Genomic DNA, 17733 nt, shown 5'->3' on the forward strand with positions numbered 1-17733 from the left:
TATGCATCCTCCTGTTCAGGGTGGTCCCCAATAGAGAGGACTGAGAATTGATATTGTACTTAGCAACATAAAGGTGACCTTGACAAGTTTATGTGCAGTGGTGACTGTGAAAGTGTGATTGTATATTCATGAAAAGAAAATATGAGGATTTGAGGATAGGGACTATAGAGAACTCTTTCAAGAAGTTTTATTGTAAGGATGAATAGGAAATTGGGAGACTGGAGGAACATGTGGAGTAAAGAAGTTTTCTTGGATGAGGAGATACTTTAGTGTATTTTCATGATGATTGGCATTATCCAGAGGAAAGGTAAGATGATATGATGGGAAAGGGGGATGTAGTTGCATGAAGAAAACTGATAGGATTTAGTCCTCAAGGAATTGGAAGTAGAAACAACTTATGTATTGTTTAAGAAGGAAGGCAGTCTGTAGAAATAGATGGAGATAAGTGGGGAGATAAACAATAGGTTGTTTTGGCAATTTTCTTCTGATCCTTTTTACTGCCATTGTCAGACAGTAGGCAGTTGATGAAGGGAGTGAAGATGGGATGAAGTAGTTACCTAGAAGGGTGCTGGTGTGCATGGATTAGAGAAATAAGTTGTTTGCAATAAGGGCTCACTTAAAGTTATTGGTCAGGAATATAAAGTGAGATCAGTCAGCATATTTGCTTTTCTTAGACAACCCTTGATGGTACAGGGACAGAAGAGGTATAAAACGTGCTGAGAAATGTCACTGATAAAATTAATATATTTTAGAAAATCATCTAAATGAAATATATGTTAAAAATTATTTATAAATTTCTCATTGTAAAATAGAAAAGGAGAAACATTTGCTATAGGCCAAATATTGTGTTTGAAATTATAGAGACCTTCATTCATTGATTCATCCATTCAAATACTTATTTGTATCCCTAGATGCTGACAATGTGGAGTAAGAAAAACTCAATTGCCCCCATTGTGATCCTATGTGAATAATAAGTATTCAGGGATGGATAAATGTAGGTCTGAGAACATAGGTCCATAGCCCATCCTTCAGAATCTTTGATGCCAAAGATTTGTCTGTTTCCCATCTTTTAAAAAGGTTACCTAGATTGGGTGATGTGGCACCAGAGTGTTTGGAAAAGCACTCTGTAATCAAACACCTTAATACTTTTGCATTGTAACATGTAAATATACATATAAATTATTTTTTTAAAAATTCATTTTTTGTAGTTGGACACAATACATTTATCTATCTATCTATCTATTTGTTTATTTATATGTGGTGCTGAGGATCGAACCCCGGGCCCAACTCATGCTAGGCAAGTACTCTACTGCTGAGCCCCAGCCCCTGCATAGAAATTATGATGATTAAGACTAAAATAGGTGCAGGTCAGGTTTTGTCACTAATGAATTATGATAAAAACCTTGATTTTCAAGAGTATTTTGAATTTTAGAATCCCAAATCCATCATATTAAAGATAGAACTCTGTACTTTTAAGGGAGAGAAAGCATTATGACACAGAAGCAAAAGCAAATATAATTTCTTGGAGACAGTAAAGAAAACTGAGTTGACTAAATCATAGGAGATGTACGTTGGAAATAAGATTAAACAATTTTAAATCGTGAGACTACCCAGTTTATTAAATACCTTGAATACCATTGTAAAGTAGTAGCAGACTTACCAAAGTGAAATCATTGGAAGATTATTCTTTTGGAATGGGACAAACTAAAGAGAATAGTCAGTTGACCATCATTTGCTTAGTAACTGCTTAAAATGCTGCTGCTGCCATTGCTACAACTACTACCAGTATTAAAATATTGAGTGTCTGTTGTTAAATCCTTGCTACATGCCAGTTGTTGGGTTAGGTATTTTTCTGATACTTCTTGTAGGAGCTGTATAACAGCTTTATATCATGGTCTTTGTCCTTTGAAAAGAAAATCATTATGGCACATAGTGAAAATTGTAAAATATTTTATTTCATAAATGGTATTTTCCAAGGGATATGAGATTATCCTTTTTCTAAATACTAGTCCGTGATCTTTTTCTTTTTAGTTGTAGATAGACACAGTATTTTTTTAAATTTAAATTTATTTTTATCTGGTGCTGAGGATCAAACCCAGTGCTTCACACACTCTGGGCAAGTGCTCTACCACTAAGCTATAGCCTCAACTCCTAATCCCGGATCTTGAGTTGGGCATATGCTTGAAACAATATAAGTCTTTCAGTCCTCAAGAATAGTAGATTATTTTGTTTTGTTTTATGTTCACCAGCCGGCCTTTGGATTATATGCTAATCTGGTTTCATGAGGACCTTTATATATGGGGGAAGGTTGTACAGTATAGATTCTTAGATTAGGCATACCACCTATCAAAAAATAAATCAAAATGCTCTTTTTAAAATATATGTAGCCAGCTATAGTGGCACACTCTTATAATCTCAGTGATTCAGGAGGCTGAAGTAGGAGGATCACAGTTTTGAGGCTCACCTCCACAATTTAGCAAAACCCTCAGCAACTTTGTAAGACTGTCTCAAAAATTGCAGAAAACTGGGGGTGTAGCTTAGTAAGCTGCCGTCTGCCAAATATTATGCATTTGGGGAATTGACACATGCCAACTGACTATTTGCTATTAGGAAAACTTACAAAAATTAATTTCTGATTTTCAAAAGTGTTAATAGCAATTGTTCTCAGTCATTTCTCTATTGTCTTTTTTGCTAGATTTTAAGCCTCATAAATTTAGGAACTGAGTGGATTTGTTGAATACATATTATATTTCCAGGATGTAGTATAATGCCTGGCATATAATGGGTGGTCAGAAATATTTTTGGATGGATTGAGTAAATTGTACAGCAAGATTATTCCTGCCTCAAAGTCCTAACATAAAAAGCCTGACAGTTTCTTAAAAATGGTTAGAACACTGAAACCCACTTAAAAACCAGTAAAATGTCCTTTACTTTCAGTAAAACTGATTTTATTTAACTAAAATATAAGGAATATATTCTTTTCAAATTGAAGAGTTCTAAAAAAATTATTTTTATCTTTTGTGTTTGCTTGACCATCAGTTGCAAAAATTTCTTGATTGAGTTGTAATAGTGATTCTTCAATTTTGATTTGTACCATGCCACTTATATTTGTTCATGATATTTGTAGAGTAAAAAATTTCTGAAATTTTAAAACATATTTTTAACTAAATGGTCTTAAATCGATTTCAAACTATAATTTGATCTGTTTTAATTGATTTTTTTGGGGGTGCTTTTTGACTTCTTATCCTTTTCCCTATATGCCCATTTCTCATATTAATCAATAGTTGCCTCTATTCTGATAAATTTTTGTTATGATCTGTTCTGCAGAGAAAGAGATGCTGGTTGCAAGTTTTGGAAATCCCTGTTTTTTATGGAACAAAGTTCTGTAAAATTTTCATAAGATTACTTGGCAATAACATACGCTTGTGATGGACCCTAGAAATACTGCTATGTTAGGATTGGGTTCTGATTCCGAAGGTTTTTCAAGAAAGAGTCCTTCTGCCATCAGTACTGGCACACTGGTCAGCAAGAGAGAAGTAGAGCTAGAGAGTAACACAAAGGAAGAAGAGGACCTTCGAAAGCGGAATCGGGAAAGAAACATTGAAGCAGGGAAAGATGATGGTTTGACTGATGCACAGCAGCAGTTTTCAGTGAAAGAGACAAACTTTTCAGAGGGAAATTTAAAATTGAAAATTGGCCTTCAGGCTAAGAGAACTAAAAAACCTCCAAAGAACTTGGAGAATTATGTATGTCGACCTGCCATAAAAACAACTATCAAGCACCCAAGGAAAACGCTTAAAAGTGGGAAAATGACAGATGAAAAGAGTGAACATTGTCCTCCAAAAAGGGTAAGTGTAATGCCCAGCAATATGTGGTCATTGAAAGTATTCAGATTTTTCTATTGATTTACATACCTATTCTAGGAAATTTGATTTTAATCTTTTTATGTTATTTCCAAATAGTCTGTGAGTCATGTCAAAGATGTAATGGTATACAATGTAATAAAATTTACTTATAAAATTATGACAGATATTTAAAATGGAGCATACTCTGATTATTACTTCTAAGGTTAGTGGGAAAAATATTGGATTTGTAGTCAGGAAACCTAGATTTGAATCTTGCCTTCCTACTTACTAACAGTGTCATCATGGACAAATTAACAGAGGAGAAACTGAGCCCAAAGATATTATTAATTGATTATATTATTACCTGCCTTCCAGGATGGTTGGAAAGTATCAGATTCACTAAGAAATGTTGAAAGCTTTTGTTAAATGAATTATTTTGTAAAATATTTCTGTTGTTGTTCCTCATAAGGCAAGTTAATATATTAAAAATGTCAGCTGGGTGAAGCTCCAACTACTTAAGATTGCTTAAGTTCATGAGTTTGAGACTATTTTGTGCAACGTAGTGAGACCCCATTTCAAAAAAACAAAAAGAAAAGTCATCCCCCTTCTGTCAGATATCCAATTACTCCTCTAACTCTTCTTCATTTCTGTTTACCTTGTCTAATAAAGATCTCACATTTGTGCTTTGTTTTGTTGACCACAAGTTTTAGTCCCTTTATGCATTATTTTATATATTTTATATATATATATATTCCCACAGATTTAAGATAGTATTCATATATGAGTAAAACAGGGAGAAAGAGTTGGCTTAATATTTTGGCTAAAAGAATATTACTCACTGTTTTAAATGATGATTTGGTTTTTTATCATTAATTCTTTTTTCCCCTTTCTTTTTTTCTCCCTCCTTCCCTCCTTCCTTCCTTCCTTCTCTCCTTCCTTCCTTCCTTCCTTCCTTCCTTCCTTCCTTCCTTCCTTCCTTCCTTCCTTCCTTCCTATGCACATTTCTCATGTTAATCAATAATTGCCTCTATTCTGATAAATTTTTGTTATGATCTGTTCTGCAGAGAAAGAGATGCTGGTTGCAAGTTTTGGATATCCTTGTTTTTCATGGAACAAAGTTCTGTAAAATTTTCATAAGATTACTTGGCAATAACATACGCTTGTGATGGACCCTAGAAATACTGCTATGTTAGGATTGGGTTCTTCCTTCCTCCCTCTCTCCCTCCCTCATGTGCGAGTATGACTTGGGATCGAACCCAGGGCTTGTGCACATTAGGCAAGCACTCTACTTCTGAACTGCATCCCCAACCTGCTTTAATTCTTTCCTGTCATTCATGTGCATTTTACTTGTTACCAGAAACTACAATGCTGCAAAGCTCTTTTGTTCTCCAAAATTGCTGTGGCATTCAGAAATTTCTAATAGATTGCCCTTCTGCATTAGAGTATAGAGATTTAAGATATATTTTATGATGACTTCTTCATGAAATCATATGAATAAGTTTGCGGATTACAATGTCAGGAAAAATTGGGTATTGTATTCAGTTCTTGAAAAAAATCAACAAGATAAATCTTAGGTAAATTGAGCCTTGTTTTCCTCATTTCTGAAATGGAAGTATTATCTGTTTTTATTTATTTATTTATTTTTAGAATTTTGTTTTATTTTATTTATTTTTTTAATTTTATTTTTTTTAATTTTCATTTTTTTATTGATTTTCAAAACATTACAGAGCTCATAATATATCATCTTTCATACATTTGATTCAATTGGGTTTTGAACTCCCCAAATACAAATTGCAGACTCACTTCTGTTACATACTCACATTTTACATAATGGCATATTAGTGACTGTTGTATTCTGCTACCTTTCCTATCCCCTACTATCCCCCCTCCCCTCTATTATCTGTTTTTAAATAACATCTTTATCAAGATATAATTCAAATATCATCACAAATGCACCATTTAAATTAAATGATTTTTAGTGTATTATGTTCATTTTTTAGATTGATGCTAAATGTATATGTAATTTGGGATTTATTATTTTAATCATTTTAAAGCCAGGCATGGTGGCAAACGCCTATAATCCCAGTGACCCTGTCTGAAAATAAAAGGGCTGCTGATGTAACTCAATGATTAAGTGCCCCTGGGTTCAATCCCTGTGTACCCCCCAAAATAAAAAATTAATGAATAAATAAAAATTAAACCATTTCTAACTGTACAATTCAATGGCATTAATCACATTCACTGTGTTATACAACCATTACTACTATTCCCAAACTTCTTAAATCCAAATTCTGTAAACATTAAGCAATAACTCCGATTTTCCCTGTACCCAGCAACTGAGAACGTCTTGTGTACTTTTTTTTTTTTTGCCTATTTAAGATACCTGATAAAAGTGTCATCATTCAATACTTGTCCTGTTTTGTTTGGTGTATTTCATAATGTTCTCAAGGTTGTTCCATGTAGTATTTTCCAGAACTTCATTCCTTTTTTTTTGTGGTGCTGGGGTTTAAACTCAGGTCCTTGTGCATGCGAGGCAGGCACTCTACCAATTGAGCTATACCCCCAGCCTTTCATTCCTTTTTATATCGGAGTGATGTTCTGTCATATGAGTACACCACATTTAAAAAAAAAAAATCATTCATCTATTGGTGGAATCTTGGTTTGCTTCCCACCCTTGACTATTGTGAATAATGCTGCAATGAACATTGGTATGAAAAATACCTATATTATATAAAAATCCTCTCTGGGCATGGTGGTGCGTGCCTGTAATTCCGGCAGCTTGGGAGGCTAAAGCAGGAGGATTGCCAGTTGAAAGCCAGCCTCAGCAAAAGTGAGGCACAAAGCAACTCAGTGAGACTCTGTCTCTAAATAAAATACAAAAAGGGCTGGGGATGTGGCTCAGTGGTCGACTGTGCTAAGTTTAATCCCTGGTTACTACCCCCCACCCCAATCTTTGGATTTTCAGGTCCCTTATGTAAAATATCGTAGTGTTTTGAGTATAATCTACATAAAATTTCCCATATACTTTAAATCATCTCTTGATTATTTAAATACTTAATGTAATGTAAATGTTGTGTAAATAGTTGTCATATAATATTGTTTAGTGAATAATAAGAAAAAAGTATATGCATGTTCAGTATAGATAGAATTATTTCCTGAACATTTTTGATCTAAGGTTGCTTCAATCATTGGTTCCCCAACCCGTGGATATTGAGGGCCAACAGTACTTTGTGAATAGAGTTGACGGATCATATAGTAATTCTCTTGTTTAGATTTTGAAGAAGTTCCAAACTTTTCCATAGATGCTACACTATTTCATATTCCCAACAACCATAAGTATTCCAGAATTTCTCCAGATCCTCTCCTTTATTCCTTCCTTTTCTTGACTGTGGTTTTGATTTACATTTTCCTAGGGACTAATGATGATCACATCTTTTCATAGGCTTAGTGGTCATTTATGTATCACTTTTGACAAATGTCTATGCAGATTTTCTGACCATTTTTGAGTTGTGTTGTTTGAGTTCTTTGATTAAAAACAGGGATGAAGTCCAGTTTGTTTTTTCCTGCATATGTTTTTGGAGTATCTTAGTAATAACTGGGCAAATTCAGTGTATTTCTCCTTATGTATTCTTCTAAGAATTTTATGGTTTTGGTTTTTATATGTAAGTTTGACTCAAGTTAAATCTTGTATATGATTTAAGGTAAAGTTCCAACTTGATTCTTTTGAATGCGAATAGTTTTATTAGCACCTTCATTAAAGAGAATTAATTTCCTGGTTCTGGTTCCTTTGTTTTTAAAAAAAATTCCATATATATGTGTATGGAGATTTGTTTCTGGACTCTTCAATTCCATTGTTCAGTCTGTCTTAACAGTACTACCTTGTTTTGATTACTAAAGCTTTGCAATTCATTTTGAAGTGAGATGTGAGTCCTTCAGCTTTGTTCTTTTTCAAGATTGTTTTGGCATGTTGGGATTCCTTGAGATTCTATATGAATTTTGAGAGTGTTCTATTTCTCCAGAGAATGTTGGAATTTTGATACAGATTGCTTGGCATCTACAGATCCCTTTAAACATAAAAAGGAAAAACAAACATTGTTACTATATGACTCATTTTCAACAATCTGAGCAAATTCATTTTGGATTCCCCCCACCTTCAGCAGTTTAATAGCACCATTCTGTGATAAGTGGTAAGCAAAACAACCATTACTCAGCCAAAATGAAGAAAACTTTATATCAAATGTGCCTTCAGGTTTACCTCTACTACATTAAGAATAAATTATTTGGGACCAAAGTTCATGCAAGGAAACTTCCAGAAAGTAAATCCCTCATCAGTGCTTTTGATATGTTTGAGAAATATTTTATGCACATAAAGCAAATACATGTCTAACATATGTATATCCTTCCTGTACTTAAAAATACAAATAGTAGCATGCTGTACACTTTCTTTGCAACTTTTTCTACTTTAATAATTTATTCTGGAGATTTTTGAATACCATGACTAAGAGGGTTTCTTTAGTCATTGGAAATATGGATTGCAAATTTGTTTTCAGTTAGTTATTTGTCTTTAGTCACTTTTTATCTTATTTTGCCATGTAGAATTATTTGTTATTTTTTAAAAACCTATATTTAATCATAAATCTTTTATGATTTCTGGATTTCGGTGTGTAATTAGAAAAGCCTTTTTCACTACAAGTTCTTAAAAGATTTTTGTTTCTTTCTTTTGTAGTACTCTTTGTTTCTTCCTTTTTTTTTTTTTTGGTGAGTGGGTGGTGTTCTGGATTGAACCCAGAGGTGCTTTATCACTGAGCTACATCCTCAGCCCTTTTAAGTTTTTAATTTGACACAGGGTCTCACTTAAGTTGCTGAGGATCTTATGAAGCTGTGTGAATGGCCTCAAACCTTTGATCCTTCTATCTCAGCTTCCCAGTTTGTTGGGGTTACAGGCATATGCCATTGAACCTGGCTTGTGTTTCACTTTTAACATATAAATATTTTTTATTCTTTTGAACTTTATTACAGTATAGTAATAAAGTTATGGTTCAAACTTACATCTCTTTCAAATGCATACATCTGTCTTTCCTAGGTGAGGAGTACATACCTATAATCCCAGCTGCTTTGGAAGTTGAGGTGGAGGATCTCGAAAGTTTGAGACTAGCCTGGGCAAATTAACAAGACCCTGTGTCAAAATAAAAAATGAAAAAGAATTAAGAGTAGCACTCTTCCTTAGCAACTGTGAGACTCTGGGTTCAATCACCAGTAGAACCTCAGTTTTACTGATTTCTTCTGCATATTGCTTTTAATATACACATAGTTATCTATCAGACTGTATGTTGATGCATTTTGTACTTTCCTGTACTGTGTGATATTTTTCATTATTTTAGGATGCTAACAGAGACCTTTAATAAAATATGTAATGAGGTTGAAGGCTAGGGAGAAGGATTTTCTACTGTACACCTCATGTAACAAGAAAAAAAAAGAACTCTTTGATCTCTCTGATTTGAGGCACTACAAATTTCCTTATGTACTTGGGTTTGGTCTGAATTTCTATTATGTTGCTGATGCTTGTGTTTATTTGCCAACATGATATAGGGTTTTTCTTTCTTTTTTTTAAAATTGTTTATTTTTTAAGTTGTTAATGGACCTTTATTTTATTTATTTGTTTATATGGGTGCTAAGAATCAAACCTCACATGTATGAGGCAAGCGCTCTATTACTGAGCTACAACTCCAGCCCATGATATAGTTTTAATTGTTTTATAGATTGGACTAATTTTTCCTCATTACAGTGCAGTTTGCTTTTTTCTTGCCTATTAATTTGTAAGCTTAATGCAGTATTTGCATATGTAGTATTTTTTTTCCTAGAACTTGTCCAGCTGATTATAAAGTTTGTGTTTTGTTCATCTTTATCTTGGAGCCTAATTTGATGTTGGCTTGAGAATTGAGCTTTGAATTTACTTTGCTAGGAGTCAGGTATGTTTATACCTCCTTTTCTGGGGGCTGTACTTTTGCCTCTTAGGCCATAGTTTGGTGCGTTAATCCTCTGGACAGTCATGCCTAATTAGATCTGTTCCTTCTTTTCTTTTCTTTTGGCCTTTGTAGAGATTTTTTTTCTTATTTCCTAGGAGAGAGACACTGCTGTGATACATATCTTATGTTGGATTAAGTTACTTTGTTGTAATAGATAGAATAGAATACTTTTTTTTTTTTTTTTAACTACTGGCAATTGAACTCAGGGGCACTTGGCCACTGAGCCATGTCCACAGCCCTATTTTGTATTTTATTTAGAGAGATAGGGTCTCACTGAGTTGCTTAGCACCTTGCTTTTGCTGAGGCTGCTTTGAACTTGTGATCCTCCATCCTCCTGCCTTGGCCTCCTGAGCCACTGGGATTAAAGGTAGTGTGCCACTGCACCCAGCAATAGAATACTTTTCATACTATTTAGTTTGCCATTTGGCTAGAAATAGAAATCACCTGATTGTTTTATAAGAAATACATTCATTATTAATTTTAGAGTAGGATTTCCTTTATTATTTTTCTTTCTAAAGTGAAAAAAACTCTCTTACACCCTTCCTATAAAATGTTTATATTTGGCTTTCTTTCAATTTCATGTATTTTCTGTGCCATTTCATAAATTATCAGAATGGTACATTTTCCAGTAGTATTTTAGAAAGTGAAAGTGGAAGTAATAATATTTACTTATATTTATTACATACTAATTTAAAAGAAGAAGCAGTATACATTCCTTTCCACCGTTTAAAGAAAATTTCAACTTTGGAGTTTTGCATCATAGTTTACTTAGTCTACTTATGTATTATATACTTAGTATACTATTATGATCATAGTGTACTTAGTATACTTTGGTAGCAAATGAAAAATAGAATATCTGTTTCCTACTGATGGTGATTAAAAATTGAAATTTTGATGAGCAGAACAGGTTGGGGCAATAGATACTTTACTACCAATATGTATTCATTACAAATTAGGTCAAATAGCATTGAAACATGTCGCTAGATTGAGTAACATGTTGTCACTGGTTAGTTTATTTGATGTTACTTTAGTTTAGAAATACACATTTAAAGAACACAATAAATTGTAAATAAAATTCATAGCTACAATTATAATTTTGTTTCCAAAAGATAAATTTCTATTTAGAAAAGAAATATCTAGCTGGGTGTGGTAGTACATACCTGTAATCCCTGATACTAGGAATGCTGAGGCACAGGATTTTGAGTTTACAAGACCAGTGTATGCAACATAGCAAGCCCCTCATCTCAAAAAGAAAAAAACAAAGAGAAAAGAAAGGTCTATGCTATCTTACTAGGTTATTTAAGAAACCCTCATTGAAAAAGTAATTAATATCAATGAAATAATTTTTTTGTTGAAAAATATTAAAACCCATGAGTTCAATTTTTAGATTCAAGACCTATTGAGAATTTAATGACATGTAGATAAATGTCTCTCAAGTAAGAAAATAGTGGGTTAATAATATGCATTAGATCTTGCTCATATTCATAATTTTCCAGGCAAAATTTAAATTGCTTAAACAAATTTTAATTATTTCTTTTTTTGTACCAAGGATTGAACTGAGGGGCACTCAATCACTGAGCCACATCCCCAACCCTATTTTGTAATTTATTTAGAGACAGGGTCTTACTGAGTTGCTTAGTGCCTGGCTTTTGCTGAGTCTAGCTTTGAACTCAAGATCCTCCTATCTCTGCCTCGGCCTCTTGAGCTGCTGGGATTACAGGCATGTGTCACTGTGCCTGCGAATTTTAATTATTTTGAAATGGAGTTGTTGAAAAAGATTGGTTTGATTTTCCCTAGGTTTTTGGGTTTTCTTTCCTGGCATTTCTGCTAATAGTAGTATGGTTGTTTTCTGTTTAGAGTTGTTCCCTTACATTGTACCCTATAGAAAGTTAGCCCAGTTTTAGAATAAAGCATATATATTTGTTGTTCAGATATAATTCAAATATGCAAAATTTACCCTTTAAAAATGTGCAGCCATACTAGGGGTACACAGAGTTGTGCAGTCATTGTCACTAATTTCAAACATTTCTACCATCTTAAGTTTGTAATTTTATTATGTCTTTTAACTTTAGATAACTGTTAAAAATGAATGAACATTTTGCTTTGTACTTTTACAAAAGAGGGAAACTGTTTTTAAATCAATTTTGGACATACTATCTAATGTAGACTCAGCATTCTTTGATTTATTCATTTTTTCATAAAATATTGCCTATTCTGTGCCATGAAAAGATTGAGGAGTAATATGACAACTGACATAACTAGAAATACTTACAGAATGTTTATGGAAATCACAGAATTGTTGGGGAAGGTGGCAAGAAAGATAATATACAATGAGAACTTTATAGAGGAACGCATGTTTAAAATTAGGTAGAATTTGCTAGAAAGAGATGGAACTTCTGGAACAAAGTAATACTAGAGGATAGTATCTGATACTTCCCTTAGTTTTGTAACTGTACTAGAATTTGATAGCCCTTTTAGTTTATATTAGTACCAAGAAAATGTAAATATTAATAGATATTGGAATGAAGCTTCCATTGAATGATTACAAGTGGATTTTTTTTTTTCATTTAAAAAATTTTGTTCTGGGGCTGAGGTTGTAGCTCAGTTGTAGAACACTTGCCTAGCATGTGTGAGGCCTTGGGTTCAGTCTTCAGCACCGCATAAAAAGAGGCACTGTGTTCATCTACAGCTTTAAAAAAAAAAATTTAAAAATCTTGTTCTGTGTTTAGTGTTCCTTTTAGCAATATAAAATTTTAAAGTAAGAATTACATGACTCTGCCAGCCGCAATATGCACACCTGTAATCCCAGCGATTTGGGAGGCTAATGCAGGAGGATTGCAAGTTAAAAGCCAGCCTCAGTGACGACTAGTAGCTAAGCAATTCAGTTAGACCCTGTCTCTGAATAAAATACAAAATAGGGCTGGGGAAATGGTTCAGTGGCTGAATGCCCTGAGTTCAATCCCAGTACCAAAAAAAGAAAAAAAAAAAAAGAAAAAAAAGAAAGAAAGGAAAGAATTACATGACTGAACTCATTTTCTTAGGACTTTTTTTGTTTTTTTTTTAAAGATATAATCATACTTTATTATAATATTCCTCTCAGAGGTAAAATTAAAAGTTAATGTTGCTTTTATTTAAAAAGTTTTCTTTTGAGTAATTTGTGATTATTTATAGTATGAAGGAGCTCAGTCATTTGTAGGTTTAATGTTACATCTTACCAAAAAGTATAGTACCTGAATTTTATTTTATGCAGGAGTGAAATCAAGCCAGGGATAATATTGGATCAGATTTGTAGAACTTTTGAGGTCCTAGAACTGCAACAGCAGGTGGCATTAGAGATCAGGTTTAAGAATGAGTTGTAGGGATTTGAATATAAAGCGGAAAGGGAAATAAGGTGAATTGTGGGTTCAGGACACAACTGGATTCAGTTTTACCCTTTTGGTGGTGTTAATCTGTTTAAAGAGTGTGTGTGTGTGTGTGTGTGTGTGTATTTTAAACTACTTCAAAATCTAACAGTTAAGAATTCTCTTCCAAGCCAAGTGTGGTGATGCATTCCTATAATCCTAGTAACTGGGGAGGCTGAAATAGGATGATCACAGATTACCAGCACAGCCCAGGCAATTTAGCAAGACCCTGTCTCAAAATAAAAAAAGGTTGAGGGTATAGTTCAGTGGTTCTACCACTGGTTCTACCCCTGGGTTCATAAGAACACAAACAAAAAAAGAATCCTCTTCCAGGCTTAGGGCGAAACTCAGTGCTAGATCACCTGCTTAAACATACACAAGGTCCAGAGTTCAATCCCCAGCACCGCAAAACAAAACAAAAAATAATAAGAATTATTTTCTTTCTAGAAGAAAACTTTTGATATCTATTCTTCACTTCTCCTACACTCTACCTTAAGCTAAAAGGTAGTAAAAGGTGAAGGGTGTCTTCCTGGGATTGCTTAATATAACTGTAGCATATATATTACAAATAACCATTGCTTTGTACTAGCAAATGTCTAATGTCAATAGTTAAGAGAGGAATATATTGTAATAGGATGGTAATTTCCATATTAACTATTGTTTCTTTTTTAATATTTATTTTTTAGTTATACACAATATCTTTATTTTACATTTATGTGGTGCTGAGGATCAAACCCAGTGCCTCATGCATGGTAGGCGAGCACTCTACCACTGAGTCACAGTCCCAGCCTGTTAACTATTATTTCTATGGAATGACTTAGTATGAAACCATTTCCTTCAGTCTGGATATATAGTATTTCTAAGATTTTGCTTTCTCTAAAATCTACTTAAACTGTGAAGGATACAGATTATCAAATAAGACAAAATCAACAAATATATGAGAAATGATATTGTTGAGGTGAACCAGTACTTACTCTTTAAGCAAAGTAGGTACTGAACTATTAAATTTGATCTTTTCTTAACCTCTTTTTTTTTCTTTTTTAGCATCCAAGTCTTGAATCTCTTATGTATATTTTACCTTCAATTTTGGAAAACATGTCAAAGTGCTGTGCTCTATGGGCAAGATGCCACCTCTGAACCTATTATTTCTTTTTTGTTTTCCTTGTTATTTTTTTTTTAATTAGGGTAGTAAATGCATACTGTGCATTAGAAAAAAAAAAGAATATTTGAGAAAAAGTTTTCACTTCATAATCATACCACCCAAGATAATACTGCTAACAATTAGTGTGGCTTTTGATTTTATTGTATATGTTTTACATATTGAAGTCAATTGTATGTACACTATTTCATCTTTTAAAATTTAACGTACTTTAAGCATTTTTCAACTTTCATGCTTCATTTTTCTACCACAGAAGTGTATTAATATTCTGATATTTTTAATAGTGTTTCACATGAATTATATTGTAACTAAAATATCCGTAAATGTTTTACATTTTAAATCACATAATGAAAATATTTCAAAGAATATGGCATATATATATTAGTTGCTTTTTATTCCTATGAGAGGTTAAAAAAAACCCAAAACAGCTGTAATTCAACGATTTTTCAGGGATTTTTAGACTAAGATACTTATTCATTCTCTTTAGCAGTCACAAATTTATTTTAAATGTTATTAAAAGGAAACAGATACTGTAATTTAGGTTTATTCTGATGAGTTCTCAGTAGAAAGGCTGAGAAGTCAAGAACTTACAGAAAAGTAATAAGAGTTATTTATTTATGAAGTGACTTTCATTTCAGAGTAATACTTTATTTTGCACATTGTACTAGGGCATTATTAGGCATTCAGCAATTCATTTCTCTGCCTGGTTGGTTTCTCCAAGTAGAATGACATACACATAAAGAAACAGTTATTTCTATTTAGTATCAAGGCATGAGTAGTGTCCAGCTCCTTCCAGAGTTTTGTAGCTGTTTTGTGGATCAGACTTACTACTTCACCTATTTCAGGCTAGTATTCTTTTTCATTAGAGAATCCTTTGCGTGGAGTCTATCTTGTTCTATCATCAGGAAGTTCTCTTCTTTATCAGCACCACATTCAGTACTTTTGTAGTAGTTAGTTTTGGGTCACTGTGACCAGATGACCAAATAAGAACACCTTAGAGGAAGAAAATATTTTAGCTCATGGTTTCAGAGGTTCAATCCATATTGATCAACTCCATTGCTCTGGGCCCAAGACGAGACAGAACATCATGACAGAGGGCATGGTGGAAGAAAGCTGCCAGGAAGCAGGGGTTGTTGGGGATAGTGGTAAGGATAGATATAAATATTATATCTTATTACAATTTATAAAAGATCCAGAATGCAAGTCTACATATACCATTGCTACCTTTCATTCCTGTGTTTATTTTGATAAAAACTATTCAAGAAAAAAGACCTGATGGTATGTAGGTACCTGCTAAGTACTGTTATGTTTTCTTACCTTCTCTTAATTATTTTCTTTGGAAGCTGCTTGAGGCATTTGATTCTAGAGAAGAGTACTGGGCACAATATCCATGTTCTCTGTGGTAGTAGCAATTAAACAGATTATCCTGGATCTTCACATTTCGTTCATGTTTTGGTAAAGTGCCCCACCCCCTTACACACACACACACACACACACACACACACAAGCGCGCGCACAAAGCCCTTGGGCACAAGATAAGATGTCACTTTTCCCCCCAAAATAGAGTTATAAAAGCATATATTCCCTTAAATAGAACAGAGAATCAAATTCCTTCTGTTGCACTGTGGAGCCTTTGCTAGAAATGTACCAGGAAGATTTAAACTACTATAATTAGTTTAGTCAGGTTCATCCTCAATTCTCATTTTCATTTTGAACTTAATCAGCACTGCATTTTGATTGAGAGGTTTACTTTCTCTTAGAATGTAGAATGTAAGGGATATCTGCTTGAGTCTGTATTCTGGGTTAATTTAGTGGTATACATAGTGAAATATGGGGAATGTGCATGTTTCTCATTTTATTGTTGGTCCTACTATGGGAAAAGTCATTATTGAGCCAAATTGTAAGAAGATATAGCTTCCTCTTTCCCAGAGAATTAAGCCTAAATGCCATCACTTTGATTCATTAATTCAGAACCGATTTTTATGATTGTTTATATCTTTTATTTCATTTTAATGCCTGAAAATCACTCCAGAGATACATGTAGACTGCTCAGTAAGTGTACATTTCTGATAAATTCTGAGACAGCTTCCGTGGAAATAAATAGGGAAGATATCAGAATTAAATACAATAACAAAACTTGGTGCTTTTAGGACAGTTGATTAATAGAAGAAGTGTTTGTAAAGATGAACTTGTTTCCTGCCTGACGTGACTTCGTGAGTCAAAATCACAGTATATAGGTCTAAATTGTATCTCTTTCACAATTAGATAGGGATTTATGGGGGAAGTTAACCATCCTAAGAGACTATAGATTAAGTCACTGTTGCAGTGACTTTTTCATTTTTGGAATAAAATAGTGATGAAAAAGAATAACTACTTGCCCTCTGCTTCTGATATCTGGGACAAACATACATGTTTGTTCCTTAAATTATATAGCAAAAAGAGATCTTTGCTGGTAGAAATTCACCTCACACAATTTGTATATTGTTATTGTGTTGTTCCATTGTCATAATGTTTTTATGAAGAAATTAAACTTCCTTGAGTAATTTGTTTTGGCTTACTCTCAATTATAGAGTATAATGAGACTGAGCATAGGGTTTGGGCTTCAGTCTGGAAAATAGAATTCAAGTCTGGAACCTCTGTGGCTTTGTAATTTAAGAAAAGTCTAACCAGGTGAAGTAGAGCACATTTGTAATCCCAATGACTCGGGAGATTGAGGCAGAAGGATTGTGAGTTTGAGACTGACCTCAGCAACTTTGTGAGACCCTAAGCAGCTTAGAAAGACTCTTTCTCAAAAAATGAAAAAGCGCTAGGGTTGTAGTTGAGTGGTAAAGCACCCCAGATTTCAATCCCCAGTACTTCCCTCTTAACAAGAAGAAAGAAAAAAAGAAAGGTCCATATTGGTCTGCTTTTGGATAGAAAGTATTTGGTTATTTTGTATGAAAATGCTTAATTATCGGTAAGTTCGGTTTTCTTTAATATAGTTGGCTAGCATTATTTTTACTTCTGTTCTCAGATATTTTGATTCTCTTGACTAAATGCCACAAACTGAAGCTTTGTACATTTCTTGAAAATTATTCCTAAATATTTTTAGAAACACATTTAAGATTCTTGCCCTTATTTATATTTCTAAGTTCTAACATTTTGCAGGTGACTTATGTTTCATTTAATCACTTGGGGAAAATGAACACATCTTATCTAGAAACATTACAATAGAATTTTGTGTGATTGGCTTAAAAGATGATAAAATTGTAAGCAAATTTTCCATCTGTATCTGTTTAATTGCATTCATGCTATGACACAAT

At 33.4% G+C, this 17733-nt stretch overlaps 1 protein-coding gene across 6 annotated transcripts in view; it reads left to right on the forward strand.

Annotated features, from left to right (window-relative positions):
* Ash1l (ASH1 like histone lysine methyltransferase) overlaps nt 1–17733 on the forward strand; it is a 176655-nt gene that overhangs the window by 23379 nt on the left and 135543 nt on the right. For 5 of the 6 annotated variants that reach the window (XM_078027422.1, XM_040287678.2, XM_005331359.4 and 2 more), the window contains exon 2: nt 3328–3848. The exons of the other annotated variant lie outside the window; for it this stretch is intronic. In XM_078027422.1, coding sequence (XP_077883548.1) covers nt 3429–3848 — 420 coding nt within the window. In that variant the 5' untranslated portion in view covers nt 3328–3428. The remainder of the gene's footprint in view (nt 1–3327; nt 3849–17733) is intronic. 6 annotated transcript variants of the gene reach the window in all.

Source organism: Ictidomys tridecemlineatus, chromosome 11 (genome assembly GCF_052094955.1).
Source record: "Ictidomys tridecemlineatus isolate mIctTri1 chromosome 11, mIctTri1.hap1, whole genome shotgun sequence".
Lineage (NCBI taxonomy): Eukaryota > Metazoa > Chordata > Mammalia > Rodentia > Sciuridae > Ictidomys > Ictidomys tridecemlineatus.